Here is a 16,949-nt window from a genome sequence, read left to right on the forward strand (position 1 = left end):
CCCTCCTCACAGTTCTACAGCCTTCTGCAGAGTCACCATCAACATGTATGTATTCTTACCGAGCATTCTCTAAGCACAGACACAGATGCACACCATATATGTGTAAACAGGTGTTTACCCATATAAATGTAAACAGTATGGAACAAGTATCATGGCAGAACTTGTTTTTCACATCAGTACGTCTATTTTTAAAGATTTTTTAAATTTATTCTTTAAAAGATTTTATTTATTCATGAGAGACAGAGGTAGAGGCAGAGACACAGGCAGAGGGAGAAGCAGGCTCCCTGTCGGGAGCCCGATGTGGGACTCAATTCCAGGGCCCCGGGATCATGCCCTGAGCAAGGCAGATGCTCAACCACTGAGCCACCCAGGTGCCCTAAAATTTTATTTTTTTAAAGTAATCTCTACACACAACGTGGGGCTCAAAATCACAACACCGGGATAAAAAGTTGCGTGCTCTACCAATGGAGCCAGCCAGACACCCTATGTCAGTATGCCTTAAAAATACTTCTGTGTCCATACTACAGAGCTGCTGTTTTACCTGCTGCAGAGTATTGCGTGGTGGGAATTGGTAGGCATTAATTCAATAATTTCCACATTTATGTATAATTATGTTGTTTCTAATTTTTTATTATTTCAAAAATGCTTCAGTACACATTCTTATTACTGACTCTTATTATGGACTCTCTTTGTGTGAATATTTCTTTAGTCTGGATCCTTACAATCATGGTTATTAAATCAGAGGCTAGACACATTTTAAATATTGACATGCGCTGCCAAATTGTCCACCCAAAAAACTGTATTGACTTACACTTCTCAACAAGGAGCGTGCTCTTTATTCACATTCTCTCCAGCACTAGCTGTTACCAGTCATTACATATCTGCCACTTCAGGGACTGAAAAATGGTATCTCCTTTCAATTTTTTATTTCTTATGAAATTGAATGTTTATATTTTTCTTTATAAAAAGATTTTGATATCTTTTGTGCATTTTTTAATGATTTGTAGGTGCTTTTATTAGCTATATTTAACCTCTTTTATGTTTTACCTATTTCCCAACCTCCTGTTTCCTATTTAATTTGTGTACAGAGGTTTGACATTATTTTTTAAAGATTTATTTGAGAGACAGAGAGTGAATGTGTGGGCAAGCACACACAAGCAGGAGAAACAGAGGGAGAGGGAGAGAGAATCAGAAGTAGGCTTATGCTGAGCTTGGAGCCTGATGCAGGACTCGATCTCAAGAAATTGAGATCAGGACCTGAGCAGAAACCAAGAGTCAGAACTTAACCAACAGCACCACCCAGGTGCCCCAGAATTTTGATATTTTTTTAACGTGGTCAAATCTATCAATTTCCCTCCCTTTTGTGGATACTGGATTTTGTGTCTTCCTTAAGAGGCCCTTCTTCATCCCATACTTACTAAAAATTGTTTTCCAATACTTCTAGTTATTTTTATATTTCAATGTTTAATTCATCTGCATTTTATTTCTTTTCCATAGTGTGAAAGAAGAAAATGTTTTCCAAGTAATCAATAATCCCACCATCATTTACTGAATACTTCAACCCTTCTTTACCTATTTGTAAGGCCATTTTTCACATATTAAATTCCTATGTGTACATGGCTCTGTTCCTGGTTTCTCAGATGTTCTGGGCCTTTAACCAATTTGATTATTCCTGATATTTCATTTGCTTTGGCTCTATGGGCTGCTTTGATTTCAGAACTGTTTTGTGCATGGTCTTCCAGATGACCTTTGTAATCAGGTTGTTCTATCCATTTTAAGAACCTTGCTTTGAGGGGCACATGGGTGGCTCCGTGGTTGAGCGTCTGCCTTCGGCTCAGGTCATGATCCCAGGAATCACGGGTCCTGGGATTGAGTCCCACCTTGGGCTCCCTGCAGGGAGCCTGCTTCTTTCTCTCTCTGCCGGTGTCTCTGCCTCTCTCTGTGTCTCTCATGAATAAATAAAACCATTTTAAAAATTGCTTTAATTATATGAAATTGCTTTGAATTTGTAAGCTCTTTTGGTAGAATGGACATATTTATTGCATCAGGACTTTCCCTTAGACAGAAACGTGGCATGCTTCTCCATTCGGGGATTTTTTTTTTATATCCTTCAACATAGATTTTTTTATTCATATGGGCCTTAACATTTCTCTATTAACTTTATTTCTACATGAATGAGATCTTTTCCTCCACATTTCCTATTTGATTATTGCTGGTGTATAAAAAAGTTTTTGATATTGGTGTCGGTGCTATGCCCTGCCTCCTTACTGTTTCTTAATTAGTTGTAATACCATGTCAGTAAAAAATCATTAGTTTCCTTTTCATCCCAAAACATTTATTTACAATGACAACTGTCTTATTTTGCATTTTCTATACTTTTTACTACTATTTTTGTATCCTCTGTTTTTTCACCAAGTTTGTTTGCTGTAGATTTCTGATAGGTACATTTAGTCAAGCTACAGAAGGTAAAGTTCCCTTCTATTTCTATATTGTTAAGAGTCCCAGAGGATGGGGTGCCTGGGTAGCTCACTTGGTTACAAGTCTGCCTTTGGCTCAGGTCATGATTTTGGGGTCCTGGGATTGAGTCCCGTGTCAGGCTTCCTTTCAGTGGGGAATCTGTTTCTGCCTCTCCCTCTGCTCGTACTCTCACTTACTCTCTAAAATAATTAAAATCTTAAAAAAAAAAAGTACCAGAAGATTTTTGATTTATTAAATGCTTCTTTTAGCAGTGAAGATGGTATTTCATTCTTTAATCTGTTCATTCAGTGAACTATAGTGGTTTTGCATCTCTGGTAAGTGAGATTGGTTTACAGTTTTCCTTGTGTTTTATTTGTGCAGTTTTGGTATTAGGATTATGCTTTCCAAATGGAATGAATTAGGAAGCTCTACTTTTTCTTTCCTATCATTTAGAATGGTTTAAAATACATATACCTTGAAGGTTTATCTGATAGTATTTGCATTTGTGTGTGTGTGTGTGTGTGTGTGTGTGTGTATTTATTTATGAGAGAGAGAGGATTGAGAGCAAGCACGAGTGAGGGGAGCGGCAGAGGGGGGGGGTAGGGAGAGAATCTCAAGCAGCCTCATGCCCAGCAGAGCCTGATATCACAACCCTGAGATCATGACCTGAGATGAAAAGCAAGAGTTGGACATTTAACTGACACAGCCACCCAGGCCCCTCAGTATTTGTCTTTTTATTTTTATTTTTAAATTTAAATTCAATTTGGCAACATATAACAACACCCAGTGCTTATCCCATCAAGTGTCCTCCTCAGTGCCCTTCACCCAGTTACCCCATCCCCCCAGCCACCTCCCCTTCTGCAACCCTTTGTTTCCCAGTTAGTAGTCTCTCATGGTTTGTAGTAGAAACCTTTTTAAAAGAAGTTCTCATACCTTTTTAGTTTCTCCTAAGTTACTTGGTCTATTTACATTTTCTACGTATCTGTTCTAGAATCTTTTTTAAGTCATCACACTTCATCCAGTCTTCCAAATTTATTGGAATGAAGCTATATAATCATATTAGAAGTAAATTGTAAATAGTACTCCCTTCTAATTAAAAAAAAGTCTCTATATGTAAGCTACCTAAAAATTAATTCTGGTTATATACTTTTGTTAATTACTTCTTGTTCTTTTTATATTTTCCAAAAGTTTGCCTTTTATGGGTTTTCATTTTTTTTTAAGATTTGTATTTATTTGAAAGAGCCAGCAAGAGACAGCATAGGCAGATAGAGTCAGAGGGAGTAGTAGACTCCTCACTGGGCAAGGAGCTCAACACAGGGCTTGATTGATCTCAGGCAGATGCTTAATGGGCTGAGCCACCCAGATGCCCCTATTGATTTTTACTTTAGAACCTTTCATTGATCAAAATATGTTTGCTTTACAATTCATTAATTTCTTTTAATTTTTTAAATCCCTTGCTTTCAGCTTTTTTTTGTTTCTGAAGTTAAGCTTTATTTCACCTATTTTCAACTTTTTTTTTTTCAAGATTTATTTATTCATGAGAGACACAGAGATAGAGAGAGGCAGAGACACAGGCAGAGGGAGAAGCAGACTCCATGCAGGGATCCCAACGTGGGACTCGATCCTGGGACTCCAGGATCACACCCTGGGCCGAAGGCAGGCATTAAACCACTGAGCCACCCAGGCAACCCCCCCCCCTTTTTTTTTTTTTTAAAGAGCTTACTTCTATGCAATCTCCACATCCAGTGTGGGGCTTGAACTCACAACCCAGAGATCAAGAGTTACATGTTCTAGGACACCTGGGTGGCTCAGCAGTTGAGTGTCTGCCTTCAGCTCAGGTTGTGATTCCGGGGTCCTTGGATCAAGTACCACATCAGGCTCCCCGCAAGGTACCTGCTTCTCCCTAAGTCTCTTGTGAATAAATAAAATCTTTAAGAAAAAGAAAAAAGAGTCATATGATCCACTGACTGAGCCAGCTAGGTGCCCTTATTTTTGGTTTTCTTATCTCTTGAAAAATAAATCAAAATCTATAAAATTCCTTCTAACATCTTATTTGGCAGAATGTCCCAGGTTTTATTTATTCTAAATTGTTTGGAATTTGTTTGATTTCCCCCATCAATGAGTTAATAAAAGGTAATTCAAAAATTTCCAAGTGAAGAAAATTTGCAAGTGGACAGGCCTTTGTTACTAGCTTTATTACATTTTGCAAAGCGAACACAATCTCTAGGATCTTTGCATTTTGCAAGTTTTTTTCCCCTCCTATCAATCATTTTTATAGATGTTCCACAGGTCTTGCACAAGAATATGTTTTGTATTCATGGTGGATACAACATATTTATGAGATAACTAATCAGTGGGAGGGGGTGGGACCTGAGTGTCTTGCTTTAACATTATCATACAGTAATGACTCGGAGGGGGTGCAGTTCCATGATTTTTGACATATGTATGGGTTCATATTACCACCACCGCAATCATAATCACGATTTTTAAAAAAAGATTTTTATTTATTTATTCACAAGAGACACACAGATAGAGAGAGGCAGAGACATAGGCAGAGGGAGAAGCAGGCTCCCTGTGGGAAACCCGATGGGACACTAGATCCCAGGACCCTAGGACCACGCCCTGAACCGAAGGCAGACACTCAACCGCTGAGTCACCAAGGCGTCCCATAACCACAACTATAATACAGATGTCCATCACCAAAACACAGACCCTTGCACAGCCCCTTTGTAATCAAACCCTCCCCCTCCCAACACCTGACAACCACAGATCTAGCCTCTATCACTATAGTTTTGCCTTTTCAAGAATGTCAATAGGTGAAATCAGAGAGTATGTAACTTCTGGGCTTCTTTCCCTTAGCATACGACTTTGAGATTCATCGAGTTGTTATGAATGTAATTCATTCCTTTTTATTACATGTGTGGATACACTATCATTTGCTTATTCACGTGCCTGTTGGAAGACATTTTGGGGATTATGAATGGAGCTGCTATAAACATTCAAGTACAGGTTTTTATGTGAACTCGAGCTTTCATCTGTTTAGGGTAATCACCCAGGAGTGATGGCTCAGTCAAATGGTATGTTTAATGTTTAGAGACACTGCCAAACTGTTTCTTTCCTGACTTCCCTTGGATTTTTAAATTCCACCCCCTGTTCCTGGTAATTGGTAGCTATTAAAATTTGTTAACATATACTTACTTCTCTTTCCTTGTCTTGGCACATAAGAAGTCCACACTATGTTGAACTCAAGCATGGCATGTAACACTTTGGTTAATGACATGTGATAAGTGATACATGTGCTGAAGCTTTTAGTCAGTGAACATTGCCTCACTCTTTTTCCTGGGGTCTTGCAAGCAGAAGTATTCTAAATAGTGATGCTTTGTCAGCTGGCTTCCTTGCTGAGGGTGATATGGAGCCCACTTTATTTCCCCATATGCATTAATAGTCACATAGTCTTTATCTGATATAGGTATTTCATGATTATAAAGGGGAATGGCATGTCCCATGGCATCATGGGTTGATTTAAAATCTTATCATGGATTCACTGTTCAGTTTGCTTAGTAATTCTTAGAGAAAAATTTTAGTTGTTCAACAAGAAGTCTGATACTGAAATCTGTGTTGTCTCATCAATTCCACAAGTATTTGTGTACCTACTATATGCCAATCAATTACTTACTATTTGTGCAATTACTATATGCCTGAGTTGGTGGAAGACTCACACTTTTCTTTCAGAATATTTACCTATCCTCCCTTTGTAGGGCATGTTAGGGGCATCTCTTAAATCTTCCTTTCATGGATTTAAGCTCAGCTCAACCCATCTTCTGAGTGTTTTTTCATAATCCTATTTTTAATTTCTAGGAACTAAATAGTTTTTTCCTAGCATCTTATTCTTGATGGATACAGTATCCTTATGCCTCTCTGAAGACCTTAATCATGTTAATTTTTAAATTTCTTGTTTCTTCTACTAACTACTTTCTTAGGCAGGTTAATTTGTTTTAATTTGGTGTTTCCTTTTATGTTACTGGTTTTCTTCAAATCTGATGCTTCTTGGTACATTTATAGATGCTGACCTAAGGTTACAGTCTGAAGTGCTTTTTCTCAGCCAAATAATCGTTTCACTTTCAGTGAACACAAACTCTGATCCTAGGTGCCTCTGGTGATTAGAAAGGGAGTGGCTGGTCACCACAACCAGAGTGAGTGGGTGAGCAGCTGATTATCATTTCTTCCTTGTAGTCATCTGGATAACACTCTTTTTCTCCAATCCACGGGGACTGTGTCCTGCATCAGAATTCCTACCTCAAAGAGCTGCTTTCTTAGCCTTAGCTTGGTGGTAAACTCCAGAATCAGGTGCTTCAAAGGTGCGCAGAATGGCTTGGCTGTTTCACTCTTTAATTAACTGATCCTTCAATAATCTGCTTTTTATCTTCTAGGAAATCCACACTGTTCATTTTCTGGTTTTCCAGCTCTATTAATCTACTTTTAATTTTCTCCAGTCATTTCAATGAGATTCTGGAAGAGTAAAAGAATGTGTTCAGTCATCTCTGTTAAGCAGTCAGCTCCAGAATGTAGTTTATAATCAGAATCTTTAAAAAAAAATTAATCATCGTCGCCTATCTTGACAATCCTCTGAAAATCTTGAGATCAGGGATGATTCTGTAAATATCCATTTGAAATTAGACTGATTGCTGGACACAGTACTGAATAGGCATGGAAAAGTAATTATTGCAATAGTAATTAAGACCAATTGTAATTAAGACCTGGCTTTAAGGCAGGAAGGACTAGGAACTCTTTGCTACAATATCACATCTGACACTGTTTTAAAAACCTCAAAAACGGGATCCCTGGGTGGCGCAGCGGTTTGGCGCCTGCCTTTGGCCCAGGGCGCGATCCTGGAGACCCGGGATCGAATCCCACATCGGGCTCCCAGTGCATGGAGCCTGCTTCTCCCTCTGCCTGTGTCTCTGCCTCTCTCTCTCTCTCTCTGTGACTATCGTAAATAAATAAAAATTTAAAAAAAAAAAAAAATTGTAAAAACCTCAAAAACTCTTTGCATAGACTGCATATGCTTAATAACTTGGCAAAGGTCCATAGCAATTTCTCAGTAAAGATAAACACTTGTAACTTTTTCTAACCCAGATGAAAATACTGTATTTCAGTGAAGTGACATTTCTTCAGGTGCAGTATTGCAGTTTAACATCAAATTTCTAAAATCCTCATGTTAAGTGACAAAATATCCATATTGATGATTTTTTTTTAAAAGATTTTATTTATTTATTCAGGAGACACACAGAGAGAGAGAGAGAGAGTGTGTGTGTGAGTGGCAGAGACACAGGTAGAGGAAGAAGCAGGCTCCATGTTGGGAGCCTGATATAAGACTCGATCCTGGGGCTCCAGGATCAGGCACTAGGCTGAAGGCGGTGGCGCTAAACCACTGAGCCACCCGGGCTGCCCGATAATTCTTTTTTTTTTTTTTTAAGATTTATTTATTAGAGAAAGAGAGTGTGCGTATGCACAAGCAGGGGTGGGGGGCAAAGGGAGAGGGAGAAGCAAACTCCCCACTGAGCAGGAAGCCTGATGCAGGGCTCGATCCCAGGACCCTGAGATCATACCTGAGCTGAAGGCAGACACTAACCAACTGAGTCACCCAGGCGCCCCAATGATTCTTAGTGAAATCATTGTTTCAAATGATTAAAAACCACATAAACTATGCAACAATTTTAAAACCGTAATTTCTGTAATGTAGGTTTTTTAAAAATCTGTAGTAAAAGAAAACAGGTTATCAGTACAAATGATTTAATTTCTACCTCTTCCCAATGCCACTTCCCCCCTAAAACTTGCCAGAATTCATCCCACATTAAGAACACAAGTCATTCTTATATAGTTGGCAATATGAACTGTATCTGTTTTTTCCTTACCATATTTCCATGTTTTCCCAATTCTCTAAATTACTTATCATTTTGCACTGCATGTATGTGGGCGAGCCACCTCAAATTCACCGAGCAATCAAGAAACCCACGTTCGCACCTGTTCACATCTCTTTCTTCCAGTCTTAAGAGCACTAACTCATCTCATGCTTTGGCCTCCCTGGATCCTGCTGTAAGGGCGAGCCTCTCACTCCTCAGCATCTTCACAATCTCCTTTAATCGGTTCCTTCCTTTCAACCTATAAACACTTAAGTTGCTCTCATTCTAAAAAAATTCTTTAACTCACTGCTTCCTCTTTTCATCTAAACTCCTTCAAAGCGCAGCCCATACCCACGCTTCACTGTCCTCAGGGCAGCCCTATCCCCTCAACTTGTCTCAATCTGGCTCCGTCTACCACTTCACTGAATCACTCCCGCTAAGATCACCAGGGACCTAAGAGCCAAATCCAAACACTTACATTGTCTGCAGCATGACACTGTTATGCCTTTCCTCCTCCTTGAAACGCTATTACTTTTCCCTGCAAAGTCTTTTCTCTGCTTCTGACTTAAAGTCCTCACAGGTCTTTGTGACCTCAACCATTTTCACAATTTTAACCACTGCATACTCGTGCTAATGCCATTCAAATTTTTATCTTTCCGTGTTTTCACATGCACATTCAGTTATCTACCCATCATCTCCTGGATTCTGCAGGTGCTTTAAAATTCAACACATCCAAACCTCAATTCTTCTCCCCGATACGGTTCTTTGTCCCCAATTGCCAACCTCAATGATATCACCACCCAACCTCAGTCACACAAATGGGAATCCAGCCCCTGCCTCCTACTTCCCCCTTACTTCCCACAACCAGGTCTTACTTCATTTCCTAAATAAAATTCACACTTATTTCCTATCTTCAGAGATTTATTTTAGACCCTTTTTCCTCTTGCTATTGCCTAATTACCTAAGTTACCAAACTGGTGTTTGGTGGAACAAGCTGTTAGACGTTTCTTTTGAAAAAGGACTTTAGGGGCGCCTGAGTGGCTCAGTCAGTTAAGCATCTGACTCTTGATCTCAGCCCAGGTCATGATCTTAGGGTTTTGAGATTGAGCCCCAAGTCAGGCTTGGTGCTCAGTGTGGTGTCTACTTAAGATTCTCTCTCCTTTTCCCTCTGCCCCTCACCCCGCCCCCAACCTGGTACACACACATGCACTTTCTCTCAATTAAAAAAAATACAAAAACAAAAAAGTCTTCTATAATCAAGGCAAATATATTTGAGAAGGGCTGCATACCCCATGTGCTTGTCTTGGAAATTCAGAATGACTGGTAGCTTGCAGTAGCCCCGAGAAATCATATAAAGAAACCTGCTTAACTTTATTTAAGCCAGGGTTTCCCTTACTTTTGTCTCAGAACTATTTCAGTAAGGAAAGTGGAGGAAGTTTTTATTTTTTATTTAAAAATAAAAAACAATGCTCCTCAGAAGAGTGCGGCATCATCTTTAATTCCCATGCTTCTTCAAACTGCTGTTCCATATTGAACATTCATGATCTAACATGCAACCGTCAACATGTTTCCATTCTTCAACCTTTTATTAGCTATTCCCTGAGGAAAAAAGAACCAGCTCCATGCAACATGGCTTTTAGGACCTGCTTGCAGTCTTCTTGCTGCCATTGCCTGATGACATTCCACCAATCTGAATCTGATTCTGGCATTCCCCAAGCATCTCTCTCTCACACCCCGGGCTCTACTTCTGCTTATGCAGTTCCCTCCACTTTGAGGAGACCCTTTATCTTCCTCACCTTATTCACCAGTTTCCAACTAGTCCCTCAAGACTTAGCTTAGGTGTTAGCTCTTTAAAGGACTTTTGACCCCGGTTCTCTCTTCTTCCCCAAACACAGGCTACATTCCCTAAGCAGTCCTGTCACAGAATGCAAAATCCAGTATTAAAATCTCTGCTTGTATGTCCTCTACTCTCATTCTACTATTAGTTAAGGGCTCTTTCTTTACTGTTTTATTCCCATAGCACTCAAGCCATAATTTATGAACTCAAGTGGTACTGCAGTGGTCCTTTGCATAACAATCAGGCAGGGGGATCCCTGGATGGCGCAGCGGTTTGGCGCCTGCCTTTGGCCCAGAGCGCGATCCTGGAGACCCGGGATCGAATCCCACATCGGGCTCCCGGTGCATGGAGCCTGCTTCTCCCTCTGCCTGTGTCTCTGCCTCTCTCTCTCTCTCTGTGACTATCATAAATAAATAAAAATTTAAAAAAAAAAAAAGTTTAAAAAAAAAAAAAAAAAAAAAAACAATCAGGCAGGGTCTTCTAGAATAAATCTGACCCCTCAGCTTTTCTCTGATTTTACCTCTCAAGTCACAGTCTGGTTGAACTCAGGACTTATCTATGCATGTTTTACCAGGGAGGCATAATATAGTCTGGAGATGCACATTCATATGCTCTTAAATATCTGACCCGGGGTGGGGGCGGGAGGCACACTTTCTGATAGCCCCACTGTGCACTTGCAATGCTCACTGGCTTTTCTCTCCATGGCTTCCTCAGGCTCTTCTCTTAGCAAGGTAATAGGACAACAAAGGGATTAAGACCATAGATTCTGGTTCAAAGCCCAGCTTTACCATTTATTTAAAGATCTGTAATTTTGGGCAACTCACATGTCTCCTTGGACTCATCTATATATATAAAATGGGCCCAGTAATGGCTCCCTACCTTATATGGTTGCTGTAATCCATAAATATGGCTAAGTACCTCAGTAAATATTTGCTGCTCCAGTTATCATGAATTAGGATATGCCGATGGCTTCTGATCAAGTGATTTATAATATTTCCACATTTAACCAAATGTTAAAATGCTCCCATTTATCATCCATTTCTTTCTAGTGCCTTATCCTGCTCTGTTTATTTTTCTCTCCCTCCAGAGAATATTAGTTCCATGAAGGTAAAAGTTTTGTTTTGTTCAGTGCTGAAAGCAGTAGCACCCAGAATAGTATTGTAGATATTAGGCCCTCGGAAATACTTGTTGGAGGACAGTGGAGAGTAGCAAAAAGAAATCTCAATAGTTTCATTACAATAAAAAGAATGAATAATCTTTCTCTAGTGGCTCCCAATATTATATTTTAAAACACCATGTGCCAGAATGAAAATGTAAGAAATTTATTAAAATTTGAAGGCAAGAACATAATTTCAAAATATTTAGACCTATGTCAGGTGTGATACAGTATGGATGCTTTCTTGAAATTCAAAATCGGATCCAAGAGTATCACTTTCAGAATGTTCTAGTAGATTCAGTTTACTTTTAGTTGTCTTGGATGAAACAGTCACTATTCTACTTTCTTTCTGGACAGAAACGTGTTTTTTCAAAGACTCACTTTTAACTGGTTCATTAACAAAGGAATCATTTTGCTCCATTCCTTTACTTCTCCAATTTACAAGTGAGTCAGAGCAGGAACGCAGGTCCTTTCTGGGCTGTTTTTTAGCATAGCATTTTTTGGTATATTCACCTGTTTTGGTCATTTTCTCTGAAGAAGATCTGCTATTTCTAGACAATTCATCTTCTTTTTTTTGGCTTCCAGTTCCAGACATCACATCTGCTGAAGGAGAACATGTTCTTGCAATGAATTCTTTGATAGAGTCCTGCCGCTGCTCACTGACTGGGACTCCCATGTTGTCTCTAGAAGTTTCTAAGGGCTCCTGAGTGGAAACAGGGACACGGAAAGAGTCGAGAGGCAAAGGAATTCTGGCATCACCTGTAATTTTCTGAAACTGGAGGGAAAAACAAAAATTCAGTGATGAACAAAGCCAATCATTAAAAAAATAGTCAATGACTTCAATGCTACTCTGTGATCTTATTATTAAGATAATCAATTGATTAATCAAAAGAGTTTAGATCCAGTGTTTTTCTAACTATATTTTGCCAGTTGATTCCCAACCTAACTTTAGCTTTATCCACAGCAACGTCTAGTACATTTTTAGAGTTTGTGTTTGGGATGATTTTTGCCCATTTCCTGTTCTTTCATTAAAAATAATAAAGCCCGGGGCACCTGGGTGGCTTAGCAGTTGAACATCTCCCTTTGGCTCAAGGCGTGATCCCGGGGTCCTGGGATCAAGTCCTGCATCAGGCTCCTGCGGGAGTCTGCTTCTTCCTCTGCCTATGTATGCCTCTCTCTCTCTCTCTTTCTCTCTCGAATAAGTAAATAAAATCTTAAAAAAAAAAATAAAGCCCTATTCCCTAAGAAAATTCATTTCTTTTCTATCCTCCAGGAACATGTAAGCAGTATCCAATTTGTGAGGAGACTGAAGCTAGCCAAGATCGGAGAGGAAGAAAGTCTCCAAGGAAGGCCAGGAGAAAAGCAGATGGGTTGTTCCCTCTTGCTCCCATAACTGGGAGGTTAACTATAACATATGATTGCTTCTGTTGGGATTACTTATTTTAAAGAATTATCTGTATCCGTACTTGTACCTTCATTAGTGTTCCTTCATTGTAAGCTGACTGCATACAAATAGAAACCTAGATGAAATATGAATAGAATAGACAATTTACACAATTTAAAATTTGGAATGTTTTCTCTAATGTTTCATTTCCTTCTTTATTGAGGATAGCTTGCTTTAAATCATAAATGTTCATAACACCTTCCAACTTTTTTATTTGTAACTATACAATATCATGAAGTGGGTATAAACGTACTGATTTCAGATTTGGAAAGGACCCCAAGAGGCTCCCAAGCATGCGAGTTATTAGAGACGGAGCATCAAAAAAAAAAAAAAAAAAAAAGAGACGGAGCATCATTATTTTCTGACTTGGTAATTCCCTTTTGGTTAATAACTCTCAGGGTCATTATGTTCTGTCCTGTCCACTTACCTGGATATTTTGCATCTGTCCTAAGGGGTTCTGCTTTGATTCTGGTTTTTCTTCTTCAAGTGCCTTTTTTTCATCCTTAGGCAGACTACTAATAGTAGAATTCATCTGGGGACGACCCAGTAAATGAAAATCTGACTGATCTATACCAGCCATTGTGGCAAGCTGCCCAAGCCTGGACAAGAGGAAGAAAGAGGGAAAAAGCAAAGGTTATTATAATTGCATATGCGCAACTTAGATTTCCCCATACCTACAATCATGAAATACCTCTAAAATCTTAAAAGCCAAGACCCTACACCAGACATAAGCCTCCATTCTCTCCCAATCCTCAGCCCTTTCAGATTCATGCTCTGGGATATCAGCCTGTGCGATCGTTGAAGCACCCCCTTTCCTTCCCCAATAACGTAAATGTGTCAGCTTCTAGTACACACCCAATGCATCACCTACTTTTCACCTTACCTCTTTTTTACCACCTTTCCTCCTGTTTCCAAAAACGTGTTTTCCCCTAACAAGCAGCTTTACCATTTTGCATTTCTTCTAATTCTTCATCTTAATAAAACCCTAAACTACATGCTAAATAAGACTATGGAAACTATGAAAATTGCTCACGTTCCTTAGCAAACCATCATTATGGATAAAGAGAATAATGCCATCAAGTGAAATTAACTAACCCAGCATCTTTAAGAAGGTCCAAGAAAGCATGGAACTTCTGAAAAGAATTCTCAATGCTGCCCAGAACACCTTCATCATCCAGGATCATGTTTGTCAATGACTGTGCATGCAGGGCTTCAGACAAAGAGAAGTTTATATTTCTTAACTGGGCGTTCTCATGTTCCAGCTATAAAAGAAGGTTGAAAACGTCTGACATGATTATCTTTCACTGTCATCAAAAGAAAATAGTTTTTAAGCAACAAAACTTAAATAAGACATTTCAAATGTGACTAATTTGTAATTAAATTAACTTTCTGCTAGTAAAGACAGAGACCATATCACATAATAATCACAATCCAGAGACACCCAACAAAGTTTCCTATCTAACACTCAGGTGGTATATCAATAAACCAAAGTTACTGTTTTATTAAGGATCTTTCAAAAGATCACTTTTTTCTAGTTGGTTATACTCAAAACAGACCCTCACTTACATTAGAAAATTATTTGCTTACATTTCCCTTTAAATTAGAAATACAGTCTGATTTGAGCAAAGCATATTCTAACTTGGCTGGATGTTTAAGGATTAACTTCACTGAGCAAAATATTAAATGTCTAAGTTTAAAAGTCCTAAATCATCCCCAACTTATTAACTCTACGATGACCAATATTCTCCTTGGCTTCTTGAAAATGTTTCCTCCCTTGCATGGCCCCTCCCCCTTACCACCTATTCATCTAAAACTACAGATAAGCCAGACTCTAGTAATTTCTCAGAAAGGCCCTTTTGTTCATGGTGAACCTTTTACCTTAACAGGTGCTCAACCTTTACTGAATGAGGTAAGCATCCTTCAATCTAATACATGCACCTGCAGAAATTCCTCCCTAAACTTACCTTATAATAATAAATTATATTTATATACAACTTTGAGCTATGTCCTGCTCATTAATGTAATTCTCATAGTATTTTTTTATCTTTCACTGCATTCTTAGCAGTTTTCTAATACTCTATACCTATTTAAATTATTCAGTGCCAGTAAAGAGTTTCACATCTCTCATGTTACTATATATGCAGTATAAGCCTAAGTGCTTTCTTGAATTGAAACATCATGAACAGAAAATAAGTTAATGTCATATAAGAATACATACGCACCAAAAAATCCCCTAAGATTTTTACTTTTTTTTTTTTTTAAGTATGCTCCATGCCCAGTGTGGAGCCCAACATGGGGCTTGAACTCTGAGATCCAGGAACTGAGCTGAGATCATGGGGCAGATACCTAACCCTGAACCGACCAAGCCACTCAGGTGTCCCTAAGAGTTTTACATTTTAAAAACGTTTTCTGGAATAGAGATCACAAAACCACTAAATAACGGTAAATACAAAGGTTCATATGAATGGTACAACCAATTTACAATATGTTAGTTTTAAAGTTTATAACCTGCATGTGCATGGCTTAAGATCAAATAAAAATAAGATCAAAACACTCAAAAAAATAAGAAAAAACTTGTTTACCTCACTGACTCGTTTATCAGCTTTAAGCCTTATTACTCTTTCTTCCTTTAACTGTTTTAGGCACTCCTCCAGTTTTTCCTAGTGTGAAGAAATACAGTATGTATTACAAACAATTCTGAGTATAATATCCAAAAGACTTTCCAGTTACAGATCTCACCAAGGATTCAGGAGCAGAGCCAGAAGTAAACTCAGACTTCAGGATTATAGTTTATTATGATATCATACCATGCTAGTGAAATTAATTACCCAAAATACAAAATTAACATATTAAAAATTTATTTGAATCCTATGCTTTCCAAAATAAATATGTGGCATCTCACCATAAAAGGCCTATGTGTAAAATATACTAAGTCAGAAATAAAAAACTAAGGCTATGAAAGGAAAGTTCTACTTTTATTTATGGGTCCCTTTGTAATAAAAAACCTTAATTAATATAGTTGACCCACCCAAATTATGTAACTATAGATTCAAATGTATTTTTTAAAAAGCAAACATTTATAAATCACTTTACTATGTGCCAAGCCCTATCCTAGTAGGAATTTCCTGAGTATTAAATCATCAAAACCCTACAAGGAAAGAACAATTATCAACCCCATGTCATTTTATACGTGAGAAAACAGAGACAGAGAGTAGGACACCTAAGATCATGTCACCTAAGATCATTAAGTGGTAGAGCCACATTTTGAACTCAGGAAGTTGGGTGCCATTCCTGTTCAAAGAAGTGGTAATCTTCCCATTCACTGATATCAATAAAATAGAAGGCACGTTAGTAACCCTCCTTTGATTGCCAAGAACAAGCAAGTCCTTACAGTGGGGAACATTACCTGTGGCTGGCAGTCCCCCGACTGACAGCCAGCAAGAAAAGGAGGTTCTCTGTCCTACAACTCCAGGAACTGAATTAGGCCAATGAGCTGTATCAGAAGCCGATTCTTTCCCAGAGCCTTATGATAAGAAAGAACACAGCCTGATTGACATCCTGATGTCAGCTTTATAAGACTAAGCAGAGAGCCTCGTCATGCCATACCTGGACTTCTGACCTCCAAAACTGTGAGCACATCAACAGGTGTTTTTTTTTTTTTTTTTTTTTAAGATCTCATTTATTTACACATAGAAAGACAGTGAGTACAAGCAGAGGGGGCAGCAAAGGGAGAGGGAGCAGCAGCTCCCCCTCTGAGCAGAGACCCCAATGTGGGGCTCAATCCCAGGACACTGAGCCATCCAGGTCACGACAGGCATTGTTTCAAGCCACTAAGTTCACAGCAATAGAAAATTAATATACTATGCAACCCCCAGGTTCATGAACAAAATAAATGATTTTTATTGTTTTAAGCCACTGTTTGGGGGTGGTTAGGCAGCAATAAATAAATACCTATATTTATTAAGACAACAAGGTATATTTATACATTTTAAAGGCTTTTGAACAATCACTTAAACAAAGAATTTCAACTTAAAGTTTAGTTTACCCCTGGTATGTGTGGGTTGAGGGGGAGAACTCTATTATATGCTGTCATTGAAAGAGGAAAGTAGGAACAGTTTCTGGACAGTGATTTTTAGTACATATCAACAATCC

The 16,949-nt window shown here is 38.7% G+C and overlaps 1 protein-coding gene across 5 annotated transcripts in view; it reads right to left on the reverse strand.

Annotated features, from left to right (window-relative positions):
* Positions 1-4,633: 4,633 nt before the first annotated feature.
* The window catches only part of CEP78 (centrosomal protein 78), a 33,717-nt gene continuing 21,401 nt past the window's right edge, over positions 4,634-16,949 (reverse strand). For 2 of the 5 annotated variants that reach the window (XM_041744543.1, XM_041744538.1), the window contains 5 exons: positions 15,380-15,457; positions 13,893-14,059; positions 13,225-13,396; positions 12,826-12,873; positions 11,491-12,128 (listed from right to left, as the gene is read on the reverse strand). In XM_041744543.1, the coding sequence (XP_041600477.1) occupies positions 11,565-12,128; positions 12,826-12,873; positions 13,225-13,396; positions 13,893-14,059; positions 15,380-15,457 (1,029 nt within the window). In that variant the 3' untranslated portion in view covers positions 11,491-11,564. Of the gene's footprint in view, positions 6,967-11,490; positions 12,129-12,825; positions 12,874-13,224; positions 13,397-13,892; positions 14,060-15,379; positions 15,458-16,949 lie in introns of those variants that run through there. The other 3 variants (XM_041744541.1, XM_041744540.1, XM_041744542.1) reach the window with 2 other exon arrangements.

This window comes from Vulpes lagopus, chromosome 2 (assembly GCF_018345385.1).
Source record: "Vulpes lagopus strain Blue_001 chromosome 2, ASM1834538v1, whole genome shotgun sequence".
NCBI classification, from domain to species: domain Eukaryota; kingdom Metazoa; phylum Chordata; class Mammalia; order Carnivora; family Canidae; genus Vulpes; species Vulpes lagopus.